This window comes from Talpa occidentalis, unplaced genomic scaffold, assembly GCF_014898055.3.
Source record: "Talpa occidentalis isolate TD23 unplaced genomic scaffold, MPIMG_talOcc4v2.1 talOcc4.7, whole genome shotgun sequence".
NCBI classification, from domain to species: Eukaryota; Metazoa; Chordata; class Mammalia; order Eulipotyphla; family Talpidae; genus Talpa; species Talpa occidentalis.
This window is the reverse complement of record NW_023605083.1, coordinates 11,345,508-11,363,785: the sequence shown is the minus strand read 5'-3', so window position 1 is coordinate 11,363,785 and position 18,278 is coordinate 11,345,508. Positions and strand designations below refer to the sequence as shown.

Here is an 18,278-nt window from a genome sequence, read left to right as displayed (position 1 = left end):
AAAGTTGGCAGAAAAATAAAAAAGGGAGGATGATTTGGTCCCCAGTTGAGAAAGCTAGATTTCTGAGAGCCTGAGAGAGGCATTTGGGTTTGCAGTTTCTGCCAGTGATGGAGATTTGGGGAGACATGCAAATGGCCATGAGAGTATCTGTGGAAGATGGACACTGGGTCTCTAGGGCAATGAAGCACCAGCATTGGTCCTACTGGGCTGCCCCTGCTAGCGATCAGAGTATCATGCAGGCTTGCACAGAGATCCTAGTGACAGCCACTGCAGACCAGACAGTCTGCAGACAAATAGGTGACCAGACAAATAGGTGTTAAGTCACCTGTTTATATTACCAGTAAGGCTATTAGTAGTGAAGTTTTTGGAAGCCAGTATATCTGGATTTTCAACTGGGAGAGGACAGAAGGGAGTGGGGCACCCCTAGCCCCCGTATTCAAGGACCAGCTGTATATGTGCCATCATCACTTGTAACGTGGGTGTCCTGAAGACGTAAGACCTTCCACGCTGCATTTTCTGTAGGTTGAGCTGCCTTAAGCTTGACCTACTGCATAATGGAAAATTAGATGAAAGCACATTGCCCCAAGTCCAGAAGACAGCAAGAACCTACTGGAAACTGCAAAAGTACTCTACAAGCGAGTGGGAGGCAGGAGCTGCACGCGGGAAGAGCAGGTAGACAAACTTCCCACTCCATGCCACCCCGCGAAGTCGAATCCTTTTCTCCAGCGTGAGCCTGGAAGTCACACGCTTGACTGCGGGGCTGAGCCAGAGTTGCTGGGGGCAGGCGCGGGCAGGCGTGAGCTGGACCATCCAGGCCTTGGCCACCTGCTGGGGACACCCAGCCTGAAGGCCGCCGGGGCCGGGTCACGGTCCCCCGAGGCTCCCCCTCCCACGCGGGGGCCGCCCCTGCCTGGGCGTGGCCGGCTCGTGGGGGGCCGGCTCCCCAGGGGCGGGGCCAGGGGAGGGGTCTGCGAGCGAGTCACGTCCAACAGGCGGAGCTGAACTCCAAGAGGCCCGCTGGGGAGGCGCCACATCCGGCTGGTGCCGGGTCGCGAATAAAGCCGCCGGGCGCCGCAGTTTGCTTCCAGCCGCAGCCCTGGGCTCCTCTTGGCACCCGGAGCAGCTGCTCCAATGCCCCAGAGCGGCCATGAGCGCCCCGCACTGGTGGGACCAGCTGCGCGCTGGCAGCTCCGAGGTGGACTGGTGCGAGGACAACTACACCATCGTGCCTGCCATCGCCGAGTTCTACAACACGGTGCGGGGCGCGGGAGCGGGGCTGGCCCGCGGGCTGGCGGGAGGGGGCTGTCCCCAGGAGCCGCCGCGCCTGGAAGCCGGACTGGGGCTCTGCTTGTGTCTGGGGCGTTCTTTCTAGGGACAGAGTTGATCCACGCCCCCTCCCCTGCGCGCGCCCTCCAGGTCTCCATCTGCGCTCTTCTGTGTCTTTTCCGGACACCTGGGCTCATTGCCCTCCTCCTGTCATTTCCTTCGGATGACCCTATTGTCTCCTTGGTCCCCACGCATCCCGGAGCCAGTGGTTCGTCTCTGCCCATTCTGCCAGGTTGGGTCACTTGCGGGCCGGTGCCCCGTCCGGACAACTCCCTTCCTCCGCAGGATCTCCGTGGCATGACGCACTTGGGTCGCATTGTGCGTTTTTTTGCACTGAATACCCGCTTTCAGAGTGGGGGGTGCATAGGGGAGGTACCTGGCAGGTCTCAGGAGTGGGCCCCACTACAGACTTGCTCCATCCCCATTACTACATAAATGTTAGGTAGAATTACTTTTGGCCAGAATCAAGTTAATTGCTACCAATTTTTACTTTCTTGAGTTTAGTACACCATGTAATACCAGCCTCAAATTTATTCCCCCAGCTCTGTACTGCCAATTATTAAGCCTGGGGAGGGGAAAGAAACTGGGGAGAAATGATATATGCATACATGCAGACTCTTTTAGGTCCGTGGATACAGGCAAGCAGAAACTTCTCCACTGCAGAATTCTGTGTGTCTTCGGTCTTTGTGGGAGGGAAAACCTGCAGCTGGGAAGGAAATGTCCCTTCTGTGGGGGAATGTCCCAACTGTGCCCATGGTTGGGTCTTCTTGTAGGGAATGTAAAACTTTTCACAGTCATTTCTGTGACTTAGCGTTCCATTACCCTCCTGCAGACAACAGGAGCTCTTGGTTTAGGTGTCATTGTGAATTGGAGTTTATTATTTAAGGTTCCTCCCTTAGTTTTGCTGGAGAGACTGTCCTGGCCTTGAATTGGGTGCTAATTGCCTGGAGGGATTTCCCTTGAGCTAGTCCTAGTTCCTTCTATTCTTACCATGGGGACACTGAGCTCTTGAGAAGGAGACTGTCATGTTCACATTTCTGGCATGACTGGAACCAAGATCCAGAAGTCTGGACTCTCTGCTCAGCCCTGAAATCCATGGCTGCACGCCACACAAATAGTCCTGCTTTTTATGCCCAGATTAATTCCGCAAGAAAACCTGGCCTTCTGCGGTCCATAGATACTGTGAAAGATGCAGTGAGTTAGGAGCTAGTCACACCTCGCTTAGCCCACAATCTCTTTGGGAGCAGACTGTCAGATGGGGACAGGTGCCCACAGAGGACAGTTTGGAGCAGGACGGGGTCTTTCAACAGTGGTAATTTGGTTTCTCTGCTTGTAAGTGGAGCATACTACCAAGGATTTCACCAGAGTTAAGGAAGAAATGACAGTCTCTAAGCCCGGAAAGGTAATTATCTATGGAATTTGAGGCCAGCGTCAGCCTTGGTTACTTGGCCAAAAATGTTAGTGTACAGCTGCTCTGAGCCTGCCTTGCAAAGCCCCAGAATGCTTACTGAGGGGGAGAGTTTATTTTTGCTTTACTTTTAATGTAGTCCCATTGGAGCCGTTATGTAATGAGTGCCAATCTTTTAGAAATGAACTGTTGGCCTTCAGCTGTAGTGTCTGTGACTGATGGATTAGTCTGGCTGATCTGCCTGACAAACCTTACTCCTCAGAATATTTGTAAACCACAAAATTTGCTTTAGCAAAGTGGAGAGCTTAAAGTTGCAAAGAAGTAGTTAATTACCCTACTCTGTTGAGTGCAAAAAAATGTTTTGTCCCCTGTTCCTAGGTATTGTCTCATGCAAGTAACAGGTCAGACTTATGCTTACCTTAATGCTGTCTTGGGAAAGACAGTGAACTATTTATTGTTGATAAGCACCTCTTTACACGTTCATAGTAAGGCAGCAGGTTTACTTATCCATTCTATAAAAAAAATAATCTTTACTAGTTCGGGAGAAAAGTTTGAGGAATTGAAGATATGAAATCAGGAGACGACTGGGAACGGGATATAGAACCTTTTTTTAAAAAAAGATTTTATTTATTTTTGCATAGAAGAAGTGGGGTACAGGCCAGAGGTGGAGGGATGGTGAGAGGGCTCACCATAGACAGAGTGTGGAGCAGAACAGATCAGGCAGATTTACCGAAACACTGCTAAGGAGAGCAGAGGGCTAGACAGGAGAGGTCTGCTGCACCATGTGGCTTAGCTCCCTGGCTGGGGATTGAACTCAGGCCCTACGGATAGCACTGAGACTTAACCCCTAGGCAACTAGGGAGTCACTGATCTAGAACCTTCTTAATGGGTCTTGGGTCTAGTACAGCTTCAATCACTACTGGCTATACCTAACTGTAATGTGTTGAAGCTCTGCTGGGTACTGTCCAGTCACGCTGGGCAGTGGGTACTATGTATTATATCTATTTAATAAAGGAGAAAAGTGGGACCTCGATACATTTTGCAGTTTGTTGAGGTCATAGAAATGGATTTAGAGCTTGGTCCATTTGACTCTACCAAGATATTTCTTAAAGATATAAGCACCGGGCCTCCCTGGTGGCACAGGGGTCTCAGAACTATCAAGCTATCACCAGTCATTGCAGCATGAGTTCGATCCCACCAGCCACTGCGGCATGAGCCCATCCCCGGCCAGGGAAATACCCCCATGGTGCAATAGACCTCTCCTGTCTCACCTGCTACTCAGGTGTGTATCTCAGGTGTGATACCCTCAGCAGTGTATCACAGTAGATCCTCCTGTTGTGCTCCCCACTCTGTCTTTGGTGAATGCTCTCATCCCTCACACTTCTGACCTACATCCCAGTTCTTGTATGCATAAATAAATAAATCTTTTTTAAAAAGATATAAGCACCACTGCACTACCTTAGATTTATTTATTTGGCATGATACAGGTATTCCTTTTCAGTCATTCCTTAATTTAAAACTTCTACATTGGGATATTTGCTCTGTAGGCAAAACTCATGATGTTTGCTAGGAAGACAAAGTTTGTTTAAAGTAGTGTTTTGGTTATCATTGTGATTTATTATAAAAGTAATAATATGGTCATGGTAAAAGAATTAGAGTATGCATGTTTATAAAATGAAAAGTGCCTTCTGTATCTTTTCAGACATTTTCTAGGCATGTAAAAAGTACATATAATTGTGTAAGCATTTAAATATGTAAATAAGTATATATGTATACACACCCAATCTAAGTTTTTTTCCCCAAACCTGTTGATATCATACTACACACATTCTTCTGTTTCTTGTTTTTTTTTCACTTAATATGTCTTGGAGGTAGTGCCATATTGGCTCATATTGTCCCATACTGGCTTATCTTTTTCTTTATAATTTTTGTTCAGTGAATTGCCCATAATTTATTTAAACAGTTAATTCCTTGTTTATGGACATTTAGGGCCATTTCTGTCTGTTTTATTGTTTCCATTTTGATTTCTGAGCATTGATATGATGACTTTCCTTATATATGCATCTGGATGTATTTTTGCAAGTACTTATCTTAGCTGAGGAATGCTGTGTCAAGGAGAATATTCACTTTAAATGCTGATAATTGTTTCTAAATGGTCTACCAGAGATCGTACCCTGATTTACATTCACACTATGTTTGAATGTACAAAGCATTTTGCCTTGAGGCCCCACAAGCTTCTATTTCTTCAAATCTTGTCATCATCCTTTGCTTCAGCCAAGCCCAGATAGCTCTTCCAAGAACATGTCATGCCCTTTCACAGCCTTTTGCTTCTGCAGATTTTGTACTATTTCTTCTACATACAAATTGTATTGACTTGATTTGCTTTTACATTTTATGTTTTCAGGCCCTAGTATTACCAAGGGGAAAGACTCAAGTCCTATTCACTTAGGAAAAAATTAGGCCTGCATTTTAACCACTGGGCTTGACCTTTGGGGGCTCTGTTCTTGGGCAGTGACTCAGGGGGACAGTAGGGACTAAGCTGGTGGTAAAAAAAAAAAAAGGAAATCTTGATGCAAAATATATGATTAAAATCAGTCTGTGATCTCTTATCTCCCCCAACTAGCTCTGTTCCCAATCATCAAGATAAATATCTCTCTTGATAATATGCCAAAGTCTATGTCCTACTATCTATAAGGCAGATTTACCTCTTTCTATCCTTGCTATCTACCCATCCGTCCATCCTCCTGTTCATCCATCCATCCATCCATCCATCCATCCATCCATCCATCCATCCAGCAAGTACTGTCTGCCTGTCACAGAGACCAGAGCTTCAAACAAGCATGTAAGTCACTGGAAGGTGTGATTAGTACTCTGCAGGAGGTTATTGTCCTGTTGGTGTGGGGTGAGGGGATTTTGCATGAAGGCTTCTGAGCTTGTTCTGGTTTGCCCAGCATGTTCTCCATTTTAAAACTGAAAGTACCAGGCCCTTGAGCAACTCCTCATTCCCAGGCAAAACAGCTGGTCATCGCAGAGGCTGGTAGGGAGCAATGGAACAGGTAGTTAAGAATCTGCTTGCAATTAAGAGGCATAGACTTAGCCACTTTGGCAGGGTGGAGTCCTTGTCTGTTTTGGAACCTACTGTTCAGAAAAAAACAAACAAACAAACAAACAACAGTACAACCTGTTGTTTTTTTCAGTATTTACTCTCTGTCAGAAAAAGTGTGTCTTCACATGAGTCAGGATGAGATTGCAGTGTGTTTGTGGGATTATTGTGGTACAAATATTACACAGGAATTCATAGAATGAGGAACTTTCTAAGGAAATAATTAATGCATTTTTAAAATTGTGGTTTCCTTTTAATTAAGATAATCTGTTCTACATGAATTAAACAAACCAGTTCTCCAAAGGATAATCCAACAATAGGCTTTGAAAAATAGCCCTTGGCTGAACTGTTCTTCACCTTTAGTGACCCACACAATATTGAGGGGAAGTTTTACTTCTTAGTCGAGACAGAGCCATTGAATCTTTTAACCAGGATTCATGTGCTTTTCCGTATTTTTCTAGGAGTTCCTTCCTCTTTTTGTCTTGGGGATCATCTCCCTCTAATTTGGTATTTTTATTTTTTTTTTCTGTTGATGTTTTTAAAAGGCGTGGTGGAGGCCGGCGGCCATGGGCAGATGGACTCTGCACAATGTGATTTCAGTGTTATGTGGGAGCATGTGTTATAATGGGCCTTCTAAGTTGAACTCTCTCAGTATGTGCATCATGAATGTACAGCAGGTTTTGTAATGAGTGGCTTCACGTCTCTGTGAACATGTGTAAATACATTTACAAGTGACTAATGTGTATGCTGCTACATAGATCGAGTCATTTGTGGGACAAATGACTTGGCCTAGACAGGTGCACTTGACTGAAGAAAGGAGATAGGAGATTGAGAGGACTTTTTTTTTTTTTAATATTTTATTTATTTATTTTTGCAGGGAAGAACTGGAGGTGCAGGGGGTAAGACAGAGACAGTGGGGAGCAGAACAGGTGGATCTACTGAAATACACTGCTGAGGGGAGCAGTGGGCAAGACAGGAGAGGTCTGCTTCACCATGTGGGTAGCTCCCTGACCCAGGTGATAGCACTGAGACATATTAACCACTAGACCACCAGAGAGGCCCCAGATTCAGAGGACTTGAGGCAGTGAAGATATAACGGAGTAAAAAGCAAAATGTGTTATACTCTCCAACACTGTAGATGGGGCTCTCAACTGGTGTTCTTTCTACTGGCGGCTGTCTAAATAAAGTGCTCTCTGCAAAACTTCCAGCTAGAGAGGTAAATCTCTATGAACTCAGATGAAAGAGTTTGCAAGGCACATTACTGAATGCAAAAAAGAAGTTGCAGAATGATAATGTTACAGCACGTGGTATGTATGTATTCACATTAATGCAAAGACAATGACTTGAAGACTGTGAGTCTGAGGACAACGGTTATCTTTGGGGAGGGGGATAGAAAGGAGACTTGAGCTTTGTAAGGTACTTCCCGCCCCCACCCCCCCCAAGAGAGGGCACTTTCATGTATATGAAAGGAGAAAGATCAGGTTTTGAGTAACCTCTAGTATAACAATTCCATTTTTCTTCTTTCCCCCCTTCACCTTCTTTTCTTCTTTTTACTTCTATGTTTAACAAAAGGAGAGCCACATTTAAATCATGTAGCAGGTGGGGCCTCCCCGGTGGCACAGCGGTTGAGCGCTGGGTTGCGAAGCTGCCTGCAGCCTCTGCAGCGCCGGTTCGATCCCCGGCTGCTCCCCGGCCACCTGAGGAGGGTCCCACATGGCGCGCAGACCTCTTCTGCCGCCTGCTGCTCCCCTCAGCAGTGTCCTTCGGTCCTTCTGCCTGCTCTGCTCCCTGCTCTGGCTCTGGTGAATTCTCTCACCCTCCCGCACTTCTGACTGTACCCAGTGCTTGTATGAATAAATAAATAAATAAATCTAAAGACAACATTAAATAAATAAATAAATAAATCATGTAACAGGTGATATGTGTACAATAGGTGGTGTAGTTTGAAATTTTTAGCTACTAGATGAGGAGTTATGCCAGGGAGTTTAGAGATGAAGAGCAGCATGGGGCTGTGGAAGGTGCATGAGGCAGCAGGGGGAGGGGGAGAGGACATGCTGTTGGCCCCAGTGCAGATAAATGCTTCTCTGACCTTAACCATCCTGGGTGTCTCTTTAGATCTCCTTGGAAAACAAGGGATTGTCTTTAAGATTTCTCACCTTTGGGCCTCCCCGGTGGCACAGTGGGTTGAGTGCAGCACTGTGAAGCTGTCTGCAGCCTCTGCAGCACCGGTTCGATTCCCGGCCGGCTAGGGAGAGACCCACATGGTGTAGCAGACCTCTCCTGTCTCGCCCGCTGCTCTGCTCAGCAGTGTCTTCAGTTCATCTGCCTGTTCTGTTCCCCACTCTGTCTCTGGTGAATCCTCTCACCCCCACACCTCTGGCCTGTACCCCAGTTCTTGTATAAAAATAAATAAATCTTTAAAAAAAAAGATTTCTCACCTTAACTCATAAAGATCTCTGATTCTGTGAGTCCATGAAAAGTAAAGGTTGAGGTGATAGCAATGAACAATAGCTTCTGCCTATATAGTCAATTCTGTCCTGATGCCGCCTCACCTGCTTCTCAGTAAGTGGGAGTTGGCCACACTTTTGAGACTAGAGATTATATACCTCCTGGGACTTCCGAAGCAATTTATCTATGCTCTAGGGCTCCAAGGTGGGAAAGAAAAATAGACCCCAAGCAGAGAGGACTAACTAGAAGGTGCCCTTTCTCCAGAATGTCATAGCCTCACAAGGGACTTTAGTCTTGAATTTTAGTCAAAGGCAGCAGCCCAGGTCCTATCTCACCCCTCACAATGCATATTCTTTTCCCTTTACTCATTTTATTTTTCCCCACCCTATCTTTCTCCCCTTCCTGTTACCCCTAACCCTTTTGTTCCTAGTTTAGTGAGAGAGGCGTTTGTTGACCACATCCTCTGCCAGTCCTTACCTGTAGCTCAAGTTCTGGGGTTTGCTGACACATTTTGTGTAGTTGCATACCTGTGTGATTTCCTCAGTCTGGAAAAGTCTTTCTGTTACAGGAGAGGGACACCCCAGAGCCCCCAAATCTGCCTGCTCTAAATAGGTTCTGCCATCCACCGCATCAACACAAAACGTATGAGACTTTAATGAAAAGGAACTTTAATACAATTAAAGTAAACAACATAGGAAAGGCAAAGAATATAGTTTCTAAATCAAGCACCCAAAGTCACCCATCCCCTTGTGGGGAAAAGTCCACCCAAGCAGGATTGGCCCAGAGCAAGGCCCCAAAGCCTGCCACAAGCCCAAAGCACTTTTCAGTGGGGACCCACAGAAAAGGATCAGAAACAGCCAGACAAGTGTGGGAGGAAAAGAGCAAAATCAAAATCAAGACAAAAACCACCATTGTCACCTCCCCTTGGGTCTCTCACCCACATCTGTGTCCACCAGTCCACGACCAAAAGGCAAGCGCAGTTTCTTCGCATGTCTTTCTGCTCCGCGTGCCTCCTCCAGGTCTCCTTCTGGCTCTCCATCCTGCTTCCTTCCTTCCCAATCTCTTCTTCAGTTTCTTCACTCCCCATTCAGCTCCATGCTCCCTTGGGTGGAGCAGGAAACCTGGAACCTCCCCCATTCCTGGGGACCACCTGTTACACTTCTACTTCAGTTCAGTTCATGGATTCTTGGAGGCCTCCTCTGTATGATCCAACACAGACAACTCATTTCTTCTCTTGAAAGCCTCCATCACCTTAACTTTGCAGACTTCATTGCCCCTTCTGCTTCATTGCCAGCAGAACAATGTAAACTATCTTGTTAATGATTTTTAAAAAGTGATTGTATGTTGAAATGATATTTTTGAATTTATTGCAATATTTTGAATATATTGCATTAGATACAATGTAGTATTTAAAATAAAAAAGCTGATGGGCCTCCCTGGTGGCACAAGGGGTTAAGAAGCAACCTATGAAGCAATCAGCAGTCACTGCAGCACGAGTTCGATCTCTGACCAGGGAGCTACCCACATGGTGCAGTAGACCTATCCTGACTCGCCTGCTGCTCCCCTTAGCAGTGTACTTCGGTCAATCTGCCTGTTCTGTTCCCCAGTCTGTCTCTGGTGAATCCTCTCAAACCCTCTCCCCCCTACACCTCTGGCCTGTACCTCAGTTCTTGTATCCGTAAATAAATAAATCTTAAATAAATAAATAAATAAATAAATAAATAAATAAATAAGCTGAGTCCCCCCCCCTACAGAGGTAACAAAGAGGATTAAATCCCACTGTATCTAAAAGATAAAATGCTACACTTCTAAAGCTGGGAAGGATCTTACATATTTGATTTCTGCCTAGAAGTGTGTTTTGAGTAGGGGTAAAAAAGCTGAGGGAGTGGCTTGGGGAAGCTGGGGAGACTCCGCCTTCAGTGGGCCCAGTGGCTCAGGAGGAAAGACTGCAAATGGTGGAAAACTGTTGGGGACTGAAACACTGATCAAATCCTTCTCACTTCTTCATTAAGTTCCTTTTTTCTCCTTTTCACCATTATTTAGTGCAGGCCTTATCTTGCAAAATATATGTGAGAGTCAATTGGAATGATAGTTCGTTTGTGCAAGAGTCAGTGATTCTTTGACTCAAGAGAACAGCCTGTGTACCTTTTGTAGATTGCACTGCTTTTCTTTTTTTTTAAAGATTTATTTGTTTATGCATACAAGAGCTGGGATACAGGCCAGAGGTGTGGGAGGTGAGAGGATTCACCAGAGACAAAGTGGGGAGCAGAACAGGCAGACGGACTGAAGTACACTGCTAAGGGGAGCAGCGGGCGAGTCAGGAGAGGTCTGCTGTGCCATGTGGGTTGCTCCCTGGCCGGGGATCAAACTCATGCTGCAGTGGCTGCAGACAGCTTCATAGGTGCGTCTTAACCCTTGCACCACCAGGGAGGCCCTTGCACTGCTTTTCATAACTGCTCCTACATCGGAGAGAAGGCCAGGAGTCCCCCTGAATGGTTATAGAAGACATTTCAAATTTTTCCTGTTTATATGCAGTTTAAAAAGTCTAACTGGGGCCTCCCCTGGTGGCACAGCGGGTTGAGTGCAACGCTGTGAAGCTGTCCGCAGCCTCTGCAGTGCCAGTTCGATCCCAGCCCGCCGGAGAGGATCCCACATGGCACGGCAGACCTCTCCTGTCTCGCCCGCTGCTCCCCTCAGCAGTGTATTTTGTCAGTCTGCCTGTTCTGTTCTCATTCTGTCTCTGGTGAATCCTCTCACCTCCCGCACATCTAGCCTGTACCCCAGCTCTTATATAAATAAATAAATCTTAAATATATATATATATGTATTTAAAAAAAAAAAAGTCTAACTGCCTAAACATGATGTATGGCCACGTTCACTCCAGGTTGCAAAGGACATACTTGAATAAGTTACCTTATTTTATGCCCTTTAATTTAATATTCACCTCTTTGTTTTACATTTCTTCCCCCAGATCAGCAACTTCCTGTTTTTCGTTTTGCCGCCCATCTGCATGTGCTTGTTCCGTCAGTATGCAACGTGCTTCAACAGTGGCATCTACTTAATATGGACTCTCTTAGTTGTCGTGGGTAAGTGGATTTGTTTGTGAGCATGGACTGAAAGGGAGGAAATGGAATTCCGCACGTTTCCTGTTCCCTTTGAACATTATGTTTTGTAAACCAGAGTTACTCTGACGTGTTAGCAAACTTTTATTTTGCTTGCTGGATGCCAAAATAAAGTCTCTTGAATACAGACTTGATAACAAGTTTGGCTGGAATGATCGCTAACACCATTTGGGAGTTCATTTATGTGAAATATTGGTGTCGTGCCAGCGCAGTTTTCTGAGAACTTCTGGAGAAAGTCATGGGAAACAATTGCACTCGGATGAGACTGTACTTTCTAATGGACCAAATTAAAGGGAAAAATCTGGATGTTTGATCCTTCATTGTTCTGGGAAATACCTATGTAATTTCCATTTCCTCCCACAGGCAGATTGAGAATTCTTAACAGGGAAAGATTGTTGATTTTCATTTACTGCCTGTTTCCATAAAGTCCCAGGGTGTTTACCTGTGAAATAGTAAAGTTCTGATGTACTGCTATTGGGTCCTGCTTAAAATCCTCTTTGTAGATTTCAGGTCTACATACTGAGGTGGTATGAGTTTCTTCTTTCAGTTTCTTTTTTCAGAGAGATTGAGTGAAATAGTGAGCTAGACTTTGCGATAGCTTTGGGTGAAAGAACTATCCTAAGCAGTGTATTGAATTTGTAAATTTGTTTTTCCTTGGTGACCTTTTTTATTGGTTGTAATCGATTCTAGGAATAGGATCTGTCTACTTCCACGCAACCCTTAGTTTCCTGGGTCAGATGCTCGATGAACTTGCAATCCTTTGGGTTCTGATGTGTGCACTGGCCATGTGGTTTCCCAGAAGGTATCTACCAAAGATTTTTCGAAATGACAGGTAAGCTTGTGCAAAACTCTTTTGCATTTACTGGTAAGTGCGATACCTAGAATAACAAGGTATTTATCAAGAAAAATAGCACATTGTCAAGCTCATTCTAGTGATAAACTAGAATGAGTCATATACTTGTTTACTATCCATTGCTTATGTATCCTCTGATAATATAAATAAACTGAAAGGAAAAATAGGAAATGTTAACATATTTGGGGAAGAAATGTATATGATATTAGGGATAACAAGTCACATGTCTCCCTTATTTGATATGAGCCAAAGTGGAAAGATTTTCAGTGGTGATGAAATTACTGAATGGCAGTTCAAAGACTTTTGATTTCTTGCCAGAACAGTTCACATTAGACATTGAGTCTAATACACTGTCACCAGTTTTGTAGGTTTACAGTACCCTGAGGAATCAGTTCTCTGAGCTATAGGTGCTGTAATTTTCAAATTGTATTATTTTTGCTTCTAATGAGAACTATATATACCTCCAAGTTGGAAATCCAGAATTTCAGTAAGGAGTGCATTTTATTTTATTTTATTTTATTTTAAAGATTTATTTTATTTTATTTTTATTTATTTATACAAGCACTGGGTACAGTCAGAAGTGTGGGAGGGTGAGAGAATTCACCAGAGCCAGAGTGGGGAGCAGAGCAGGCAGAAGGACCGAAGTACACTGCTGAGGGGAGCAGCGGGCGGCAGGAGAGGTCTGCGTGCCATGTGGGACCCTCCTCCGGTGGCCGGGGAGCAGCCGGGGATCGAACCGGCGCTGCAGAGGCTGCAGGCAGCTTCGCAACCCAGCGCTCAGCCGCTGCGCCACTGGGGAGGCCCTTTATTTTATTTTTTTAAAAGATTTATTTATTTATTTATACAAGCACTGGGTACAGTCAGAAGCGCGGGAGGGCGAGAGAATTCACCAGAGCCAGAGCGGGGAATAGAACAGGAAGAAGGACCTAAGTACACTGCTGAGGGGAGCAGCGGGCAGCAGGAGAGGTCTGAGTGCCATGTGGGACCCTCGCCCGGTGGCCTGGCCGGGGATCGAACCGGCTCTGCAGAGGCTGTGGGCAGCCTCGCAACCCAGCGCTTTACCGCTGCGCCACCGGGGAGGCCCAGGAGTGCATTTTAATATCCACTATATTATGCTTATATGATTATTTATCCACTAATTTTTTTTTTAAACTATCCATTTTCTAGGTAATGGGGTACAGAAATAAACAAAACATCAGAGTGGGCTTGCCCTGAGTAGGCTTATAAATCAACAAATCAACAAACGAATAAATAGAGTATTAGGGTGTGGCATGTGTTTTTGCTGCAAATGGAGCTGATAAGAGAATGGTGGTGACTGGGGGTGCTGATTTTGTGTTTGATCAGGGAGAGTCTTTCTGAGACGCTATAAATGAGGTGTGGTGAAATACAAAGAAACAGAAGAGAACCAGACTCAAAAAAATGAGAAATGATTCCAGAACATATTACCACATATTTTTCTACAGGATACTGTGCATTGCCAAATATATAGATGGACAAAAAGTCTAAAACTTTATCATTTGGTTCAGTTAGGCAAATTGTGTACTCAGGGAAGATGAGGTCAGGAAAATAAAAAAATCATCAGTTTTCCTGGTACTTTGAATAAGAATAGAAATCACTGGGCTGTTTAAAGGCCAAGGCTGCTCCCCAGGGACTGAGGTGGAGGAGTGTCCATAAAAAATGTTGGCTGCAGGGGCCTCCCTGGTGGCGCAAGGGGTTAAGACACAACCTATGAAGCTATCCACGCCACTGCAGCATGTGTTCGATACCTGGCTGGCCAGGGAGCTACCCACAGGGCTCAGCACACCTCTCCTGACTCGCCTGCTGCTCCCCTCAGCAGTGTATTTCAGTGGATCTGCCTGTTCTGGTCCCCACTCTGTTTCTGGTGAATCCTCTCACCCCCCTCCTCCCGCATCTCTGGCCTGTACCCCAGCTCTTGTATGCATAAAATAAATAAATTTTCAAAAAAAAATGTTGGCTGCAAAAAGTATCTTGTAGAACTGTGTATGTGATATCTGAATTTTAGAATTAATGAGTCTAGGTCTTTGTGTACAAAAATGTCTGGGAAGATGAGGACCGCAACTCCGATCAGTGACTATTAGTTGAGAACTTGAGCTTTTACCTTTAACCTGTACTATTTGCAGGGTTTTTTTTTTTATTTAAAGAAAGAGCACAGGGCCTCCCCGGTGGCGCAGCGGTTGAGCGCTGGGTTGCGAAGCTGCCCGCAGCCTCTGCAGCGCCGGTTCGATCCCTGGCTGCTCCCCGGCCACCAGAGGAGGGTCCCACATGGCGCGCAGACCTCTCCTGCCGCCCGCTGCTCCCCTCAGCAGTGCACTTCGGTCCTTCTGCCTGCTCTGCTCCCTGCTCTGGCTCTGGTGAATTCTCTCACCCTCCCCGCCTCTGACTGTGCCCAGTGCCTGTATAAATAAATAAATAAATCTTAAAAAAAAAAAAAAAAAAAAGAAAGAGCACATCTTAATTTTCAATAGTATTGAAAAAATGCAAAAAATATATTTTTAAATGAGTTAGGGAGAGAACATACTTTATAAATGGATTAACTATACGCTCTTATTCTGGACAGCAAGATTTGAATTAAATTGTATTAGCACTGAGTGTCATTGAGCAGGTAGAAGAATCATCAAGGTTATTTTCTGGAAAATGAAAGTGACAGTCAGCTGTTTGCAAGTTGAAGGAAAAAAGGAAGGCCTTCCTGATCTTAGATGATTATAGTGCTCAGGCCTCCTTCTCAGTGGAGAAAGTATACTTTAAAATGCAGTGGATTGGGTTTGGCTCTCAGAGTTTCTAGCCTTGCTCTGTCTCCTTGTTCAGCTTCAGGAAAATGACTGGTGCTGAGGGGTGGGGGAGGGGTTCCTGAGGGGGTGGAGGCGGACAGTGTGAGGCAGTGAGGCAGTGTCATGAGTGGCTTCGAGGGCAGAGAGGTTCTGATTCTGCCTTCAAAACAACATCTACCTATTGGCTTAGGCTGAGAGCTGAAGAACCACCTTGCTTTTATCTCTTACCTTTCAACTCCTGGCATCTGAGCAAAAAGTGGAAGATATGGGTGTAAGAGTTTTGTTTATTTGGTTGCTCTCTGGAATCATGGATTGAAATTCCAAGTGAGGATTTTTAATGTGTTTATGACAGAAGACCTTTTTCTTTTCTCATTTCTTGAAGGTGAGAGTAAGGGAGTGTTGTTATGAGTTAGAGAGGAGGAAATGGAGGCATGGTTGTAGTAATTAAGGCTCACCGCCTCTAATAGCGCAGTTGTATTGTGTGGCAGAGAGCACAGTGGCCATGGGGGAGTTTTTTTTTTTTTTTAAAGATTTATTTATTTATTTATACAACCACTGGGTACAGTCAGAAGTGCGGGAGGGGGAGAGAATTCACCAGAGCCAGAACGGGTAGCAGAACAGGCAGACTGACGAAGTACACTGCTGAGGGGAGCAGCGAGTGGCAGGAGAGGTCTGTGGGGATTGAACCAGCGCTGCAGAGGCTGCGGGCAGCTTCGGAAACCAGCGCTCAACCGCTGCACCACCGGGGAGGCCCCATAGGGGGAGTTTCCCATGGCCAGCACCTGTGTTATTTCTCTGGGCCAGAGGGGACCTCTCTCCCTTCGCTGTGGGGATGGTCCTGACTTTGGAGACTACCTGGGTTTGAATCTTAGCTTCCTTCTTACAAACTATAGCTTATCTCTTTGATTCTTTAACTTTGTATTTCCTCATCTGTAAAATGAGATAAATAAGAATTTTCAGCTCAGATTTCTTGTGAGATGATCCTGTATATCATGTAGTGGGGAGAATACAGCCAGGGCTCAGAGTTTGCTGTTTTTACTACCAGTAACATGTGGAGGAGAATTTGCTCAGCCTTTCTGAGACCGGCTAACACATTGGAGAGACTGGGCAACTTTAATCAGAAGATGGAAAAGGTACCTGTTGTAGAAAAAGTGGCTCACTATAAATAAAGATTTTAGCTCTGTCCATTTTCAGTTTGCCATTGATGGGGAGAACAAGAAGGTCAAACTCCTGGGTATGGGCTTTATTGCTTGGGACTAGGGGCTGGGTGGCTGCTGCAGGTGTTGTGGTCATCCAGACCAAAGATTTCATGTCAAAGTGGGATTTCTAATGACTAGGGATTGTGTGGTTTAGCTGCCTGAACTTAACAGATAGTTAACCTGTCTCTCCTCCCCACCCCCTGCCTTTTGGCATAGACTTCTGGAATATTCTAAAAATACATTAAGAATAGGTTCAGTGTGAGATATCTAGAGAAGAGACAGCAGAGCGTGACGGCCAAATGACAGATATGATTTTGAATAGCAATCCACTTTTTTAAAAGCTCTGAGACCTCGTTTTGCTCATCTGTAAAGTGGAGCTAATGAAAGCATCTTCCTTATGGGGCTAAAATACATGGGAAAATCATGTAAAGTGCACAGCACAGTGTTTTATAAAAGAGAGGACTCAATAAATTCTAGCAGTTATTATGAATGGCTAATATGGATAAATGATTTGAAGATATGAATGTTTAAAATAGCATGGGGTGATTCAATTAGGGATAACTGGTGGACTAACAATACTTTCATCTTACCTAGAATGTCCTGAGTACCAGGACATACACTCACCTGCTGATATTTATGATTTTTAGACATTTTTACTCTGACACATCCAGGAACAAATAATTATTGTAGGATAATTACATCCATTTCCTAAATAATATGACTGCTGTGATTTTTGTGCTTTTGCTTCCACAAAAGATAAGGACAGCCCTCACTTCATAATCCAGTTCTCTTTTTGGATCCTGAATACCAAAGGTGTGGGCTAGAGTCTGTGTGTCCTGCCTCTCACACTTGGGAGATGACTTGGAGCTAGCATCTTAGACTCTCTGGGTCTTTGCTCCTTACTTATAGACTGACAGGAGCAGACCTTCTAGGACCTAATGCTGTGGCCCTGTGAGTATCAAGGGCTAGTTGTCCTACAGGGAGTTTAAAGCAGTGCATTTAACCAGTGCATTTCCATCCCACAAGGGGCATCTGGGAAATCTGTGGGCATGTTTTCAATGGTCACAATGATGGAAGTTTTATCATACAAAAGTTTCCATTTTACTTCAGAAGAGTAAAATGAGCCTCCCTGAATATTTAATATAAAGGGGCCCCAGGGCCTGATAAGGTTGAAAACCATTGCTTTAACAGGTAGCTGAAGACAAAGCTGCTGCTGTTGTCTTCATAATATTATAATAATATGATGTTATTAGGTTGCTAGATTTTGGTTTGGAGAGTACAGGAAACAGAGGTGCTAACGGCTTCCTGACCTGGTGTTGCAGTTTTAGACCATGGTGGGCCAGAAAGTTGAAAATGGGACCAGAATTTGCAGTATTGCTGCCTAGAGTCATTGTTCATAAATCCCCCTGTTGGGGTCCTTGGCTCCTATATTTCTAGTGGCCTCTGGGGACCACCGGGACAGCTGGCTTTCTGCCTGCCATGTGACCTCTGTTGACTTCTGCTACTTGCAGAATTGTGTGTTCACAGGATGTCCTGGTTGGTGAAGCTGCCTTCCTGAAGCACATTCCTCCACACCCTCTGCTGATGTGCTGTCTGCCAGTGTTCTCCTAAGAGAAAGCAAGTTTCATCAAGCTTGCTGCCTTTGAACTATTTGCTAGTACTATTACAGAGCCTTTGGTGATCACGGCCTCAGCCAAATTTTCCCTGAGAGTGTGGTATTATTAGCAATGATAATATTATTTAAAATAGCATTTATTCTCAAATGATGGTAATAATTATTATTATTATTATTATTTGATTAACACATACCATACAGCAGACACTGTGTTAAGTACTTTAATGCTTGCAAGAACTCCATGAGCAGGTTTTCTTAATTTCCATGTAGAAACCTAAGATTTGGAGAGTTTAGTGACTTGCTAGCTACGAAGTGATGGAGGGAGAATGTGAAAACATGTCGGTCTCACCAGAACACCTGTGTTTTTAACCTCTCTCTTGCTTTCTTTCTCTCTTCAGCTAGTGCTTGAATTTGA

At 44.9% G+C, this 18,278-nt stretch overlaps 1 protein-coding gene across 1 annotated transcript in view; it reads left to right on the top strand.

Annotated features, from left to right (window-relative positions):
• Nucleotides 1-1,019: 1,019 nt before the first annotated feature.
• Nucleotides 1,020-18,278, top strand: part of ACER2 (alkaline ceramidase 2) — a 38,474-nt gene continuing 21,215 nt past the window's right edge. The window contains exons 1-3 of the mRNA XM_037492398.2: nucleotides 1,020-1,255; nucleotides 11,257-11,371; nucleotides 12,098-12,239. Coding sequence (XP_037348295.1) covers nucleotides 1,148-1,255; nucleotides 11,257-11,371; nucleotides 12,098-12,239 — 365 coding nt within the window. The 5' untranslated portion in view covers nucleotides 1,020-1,147. The remainder of the gene's footprint in view (nucleotides 1,256-11,256; nucleotides 11,372-12,097; nucleotides 12,240-18,278) is intronic.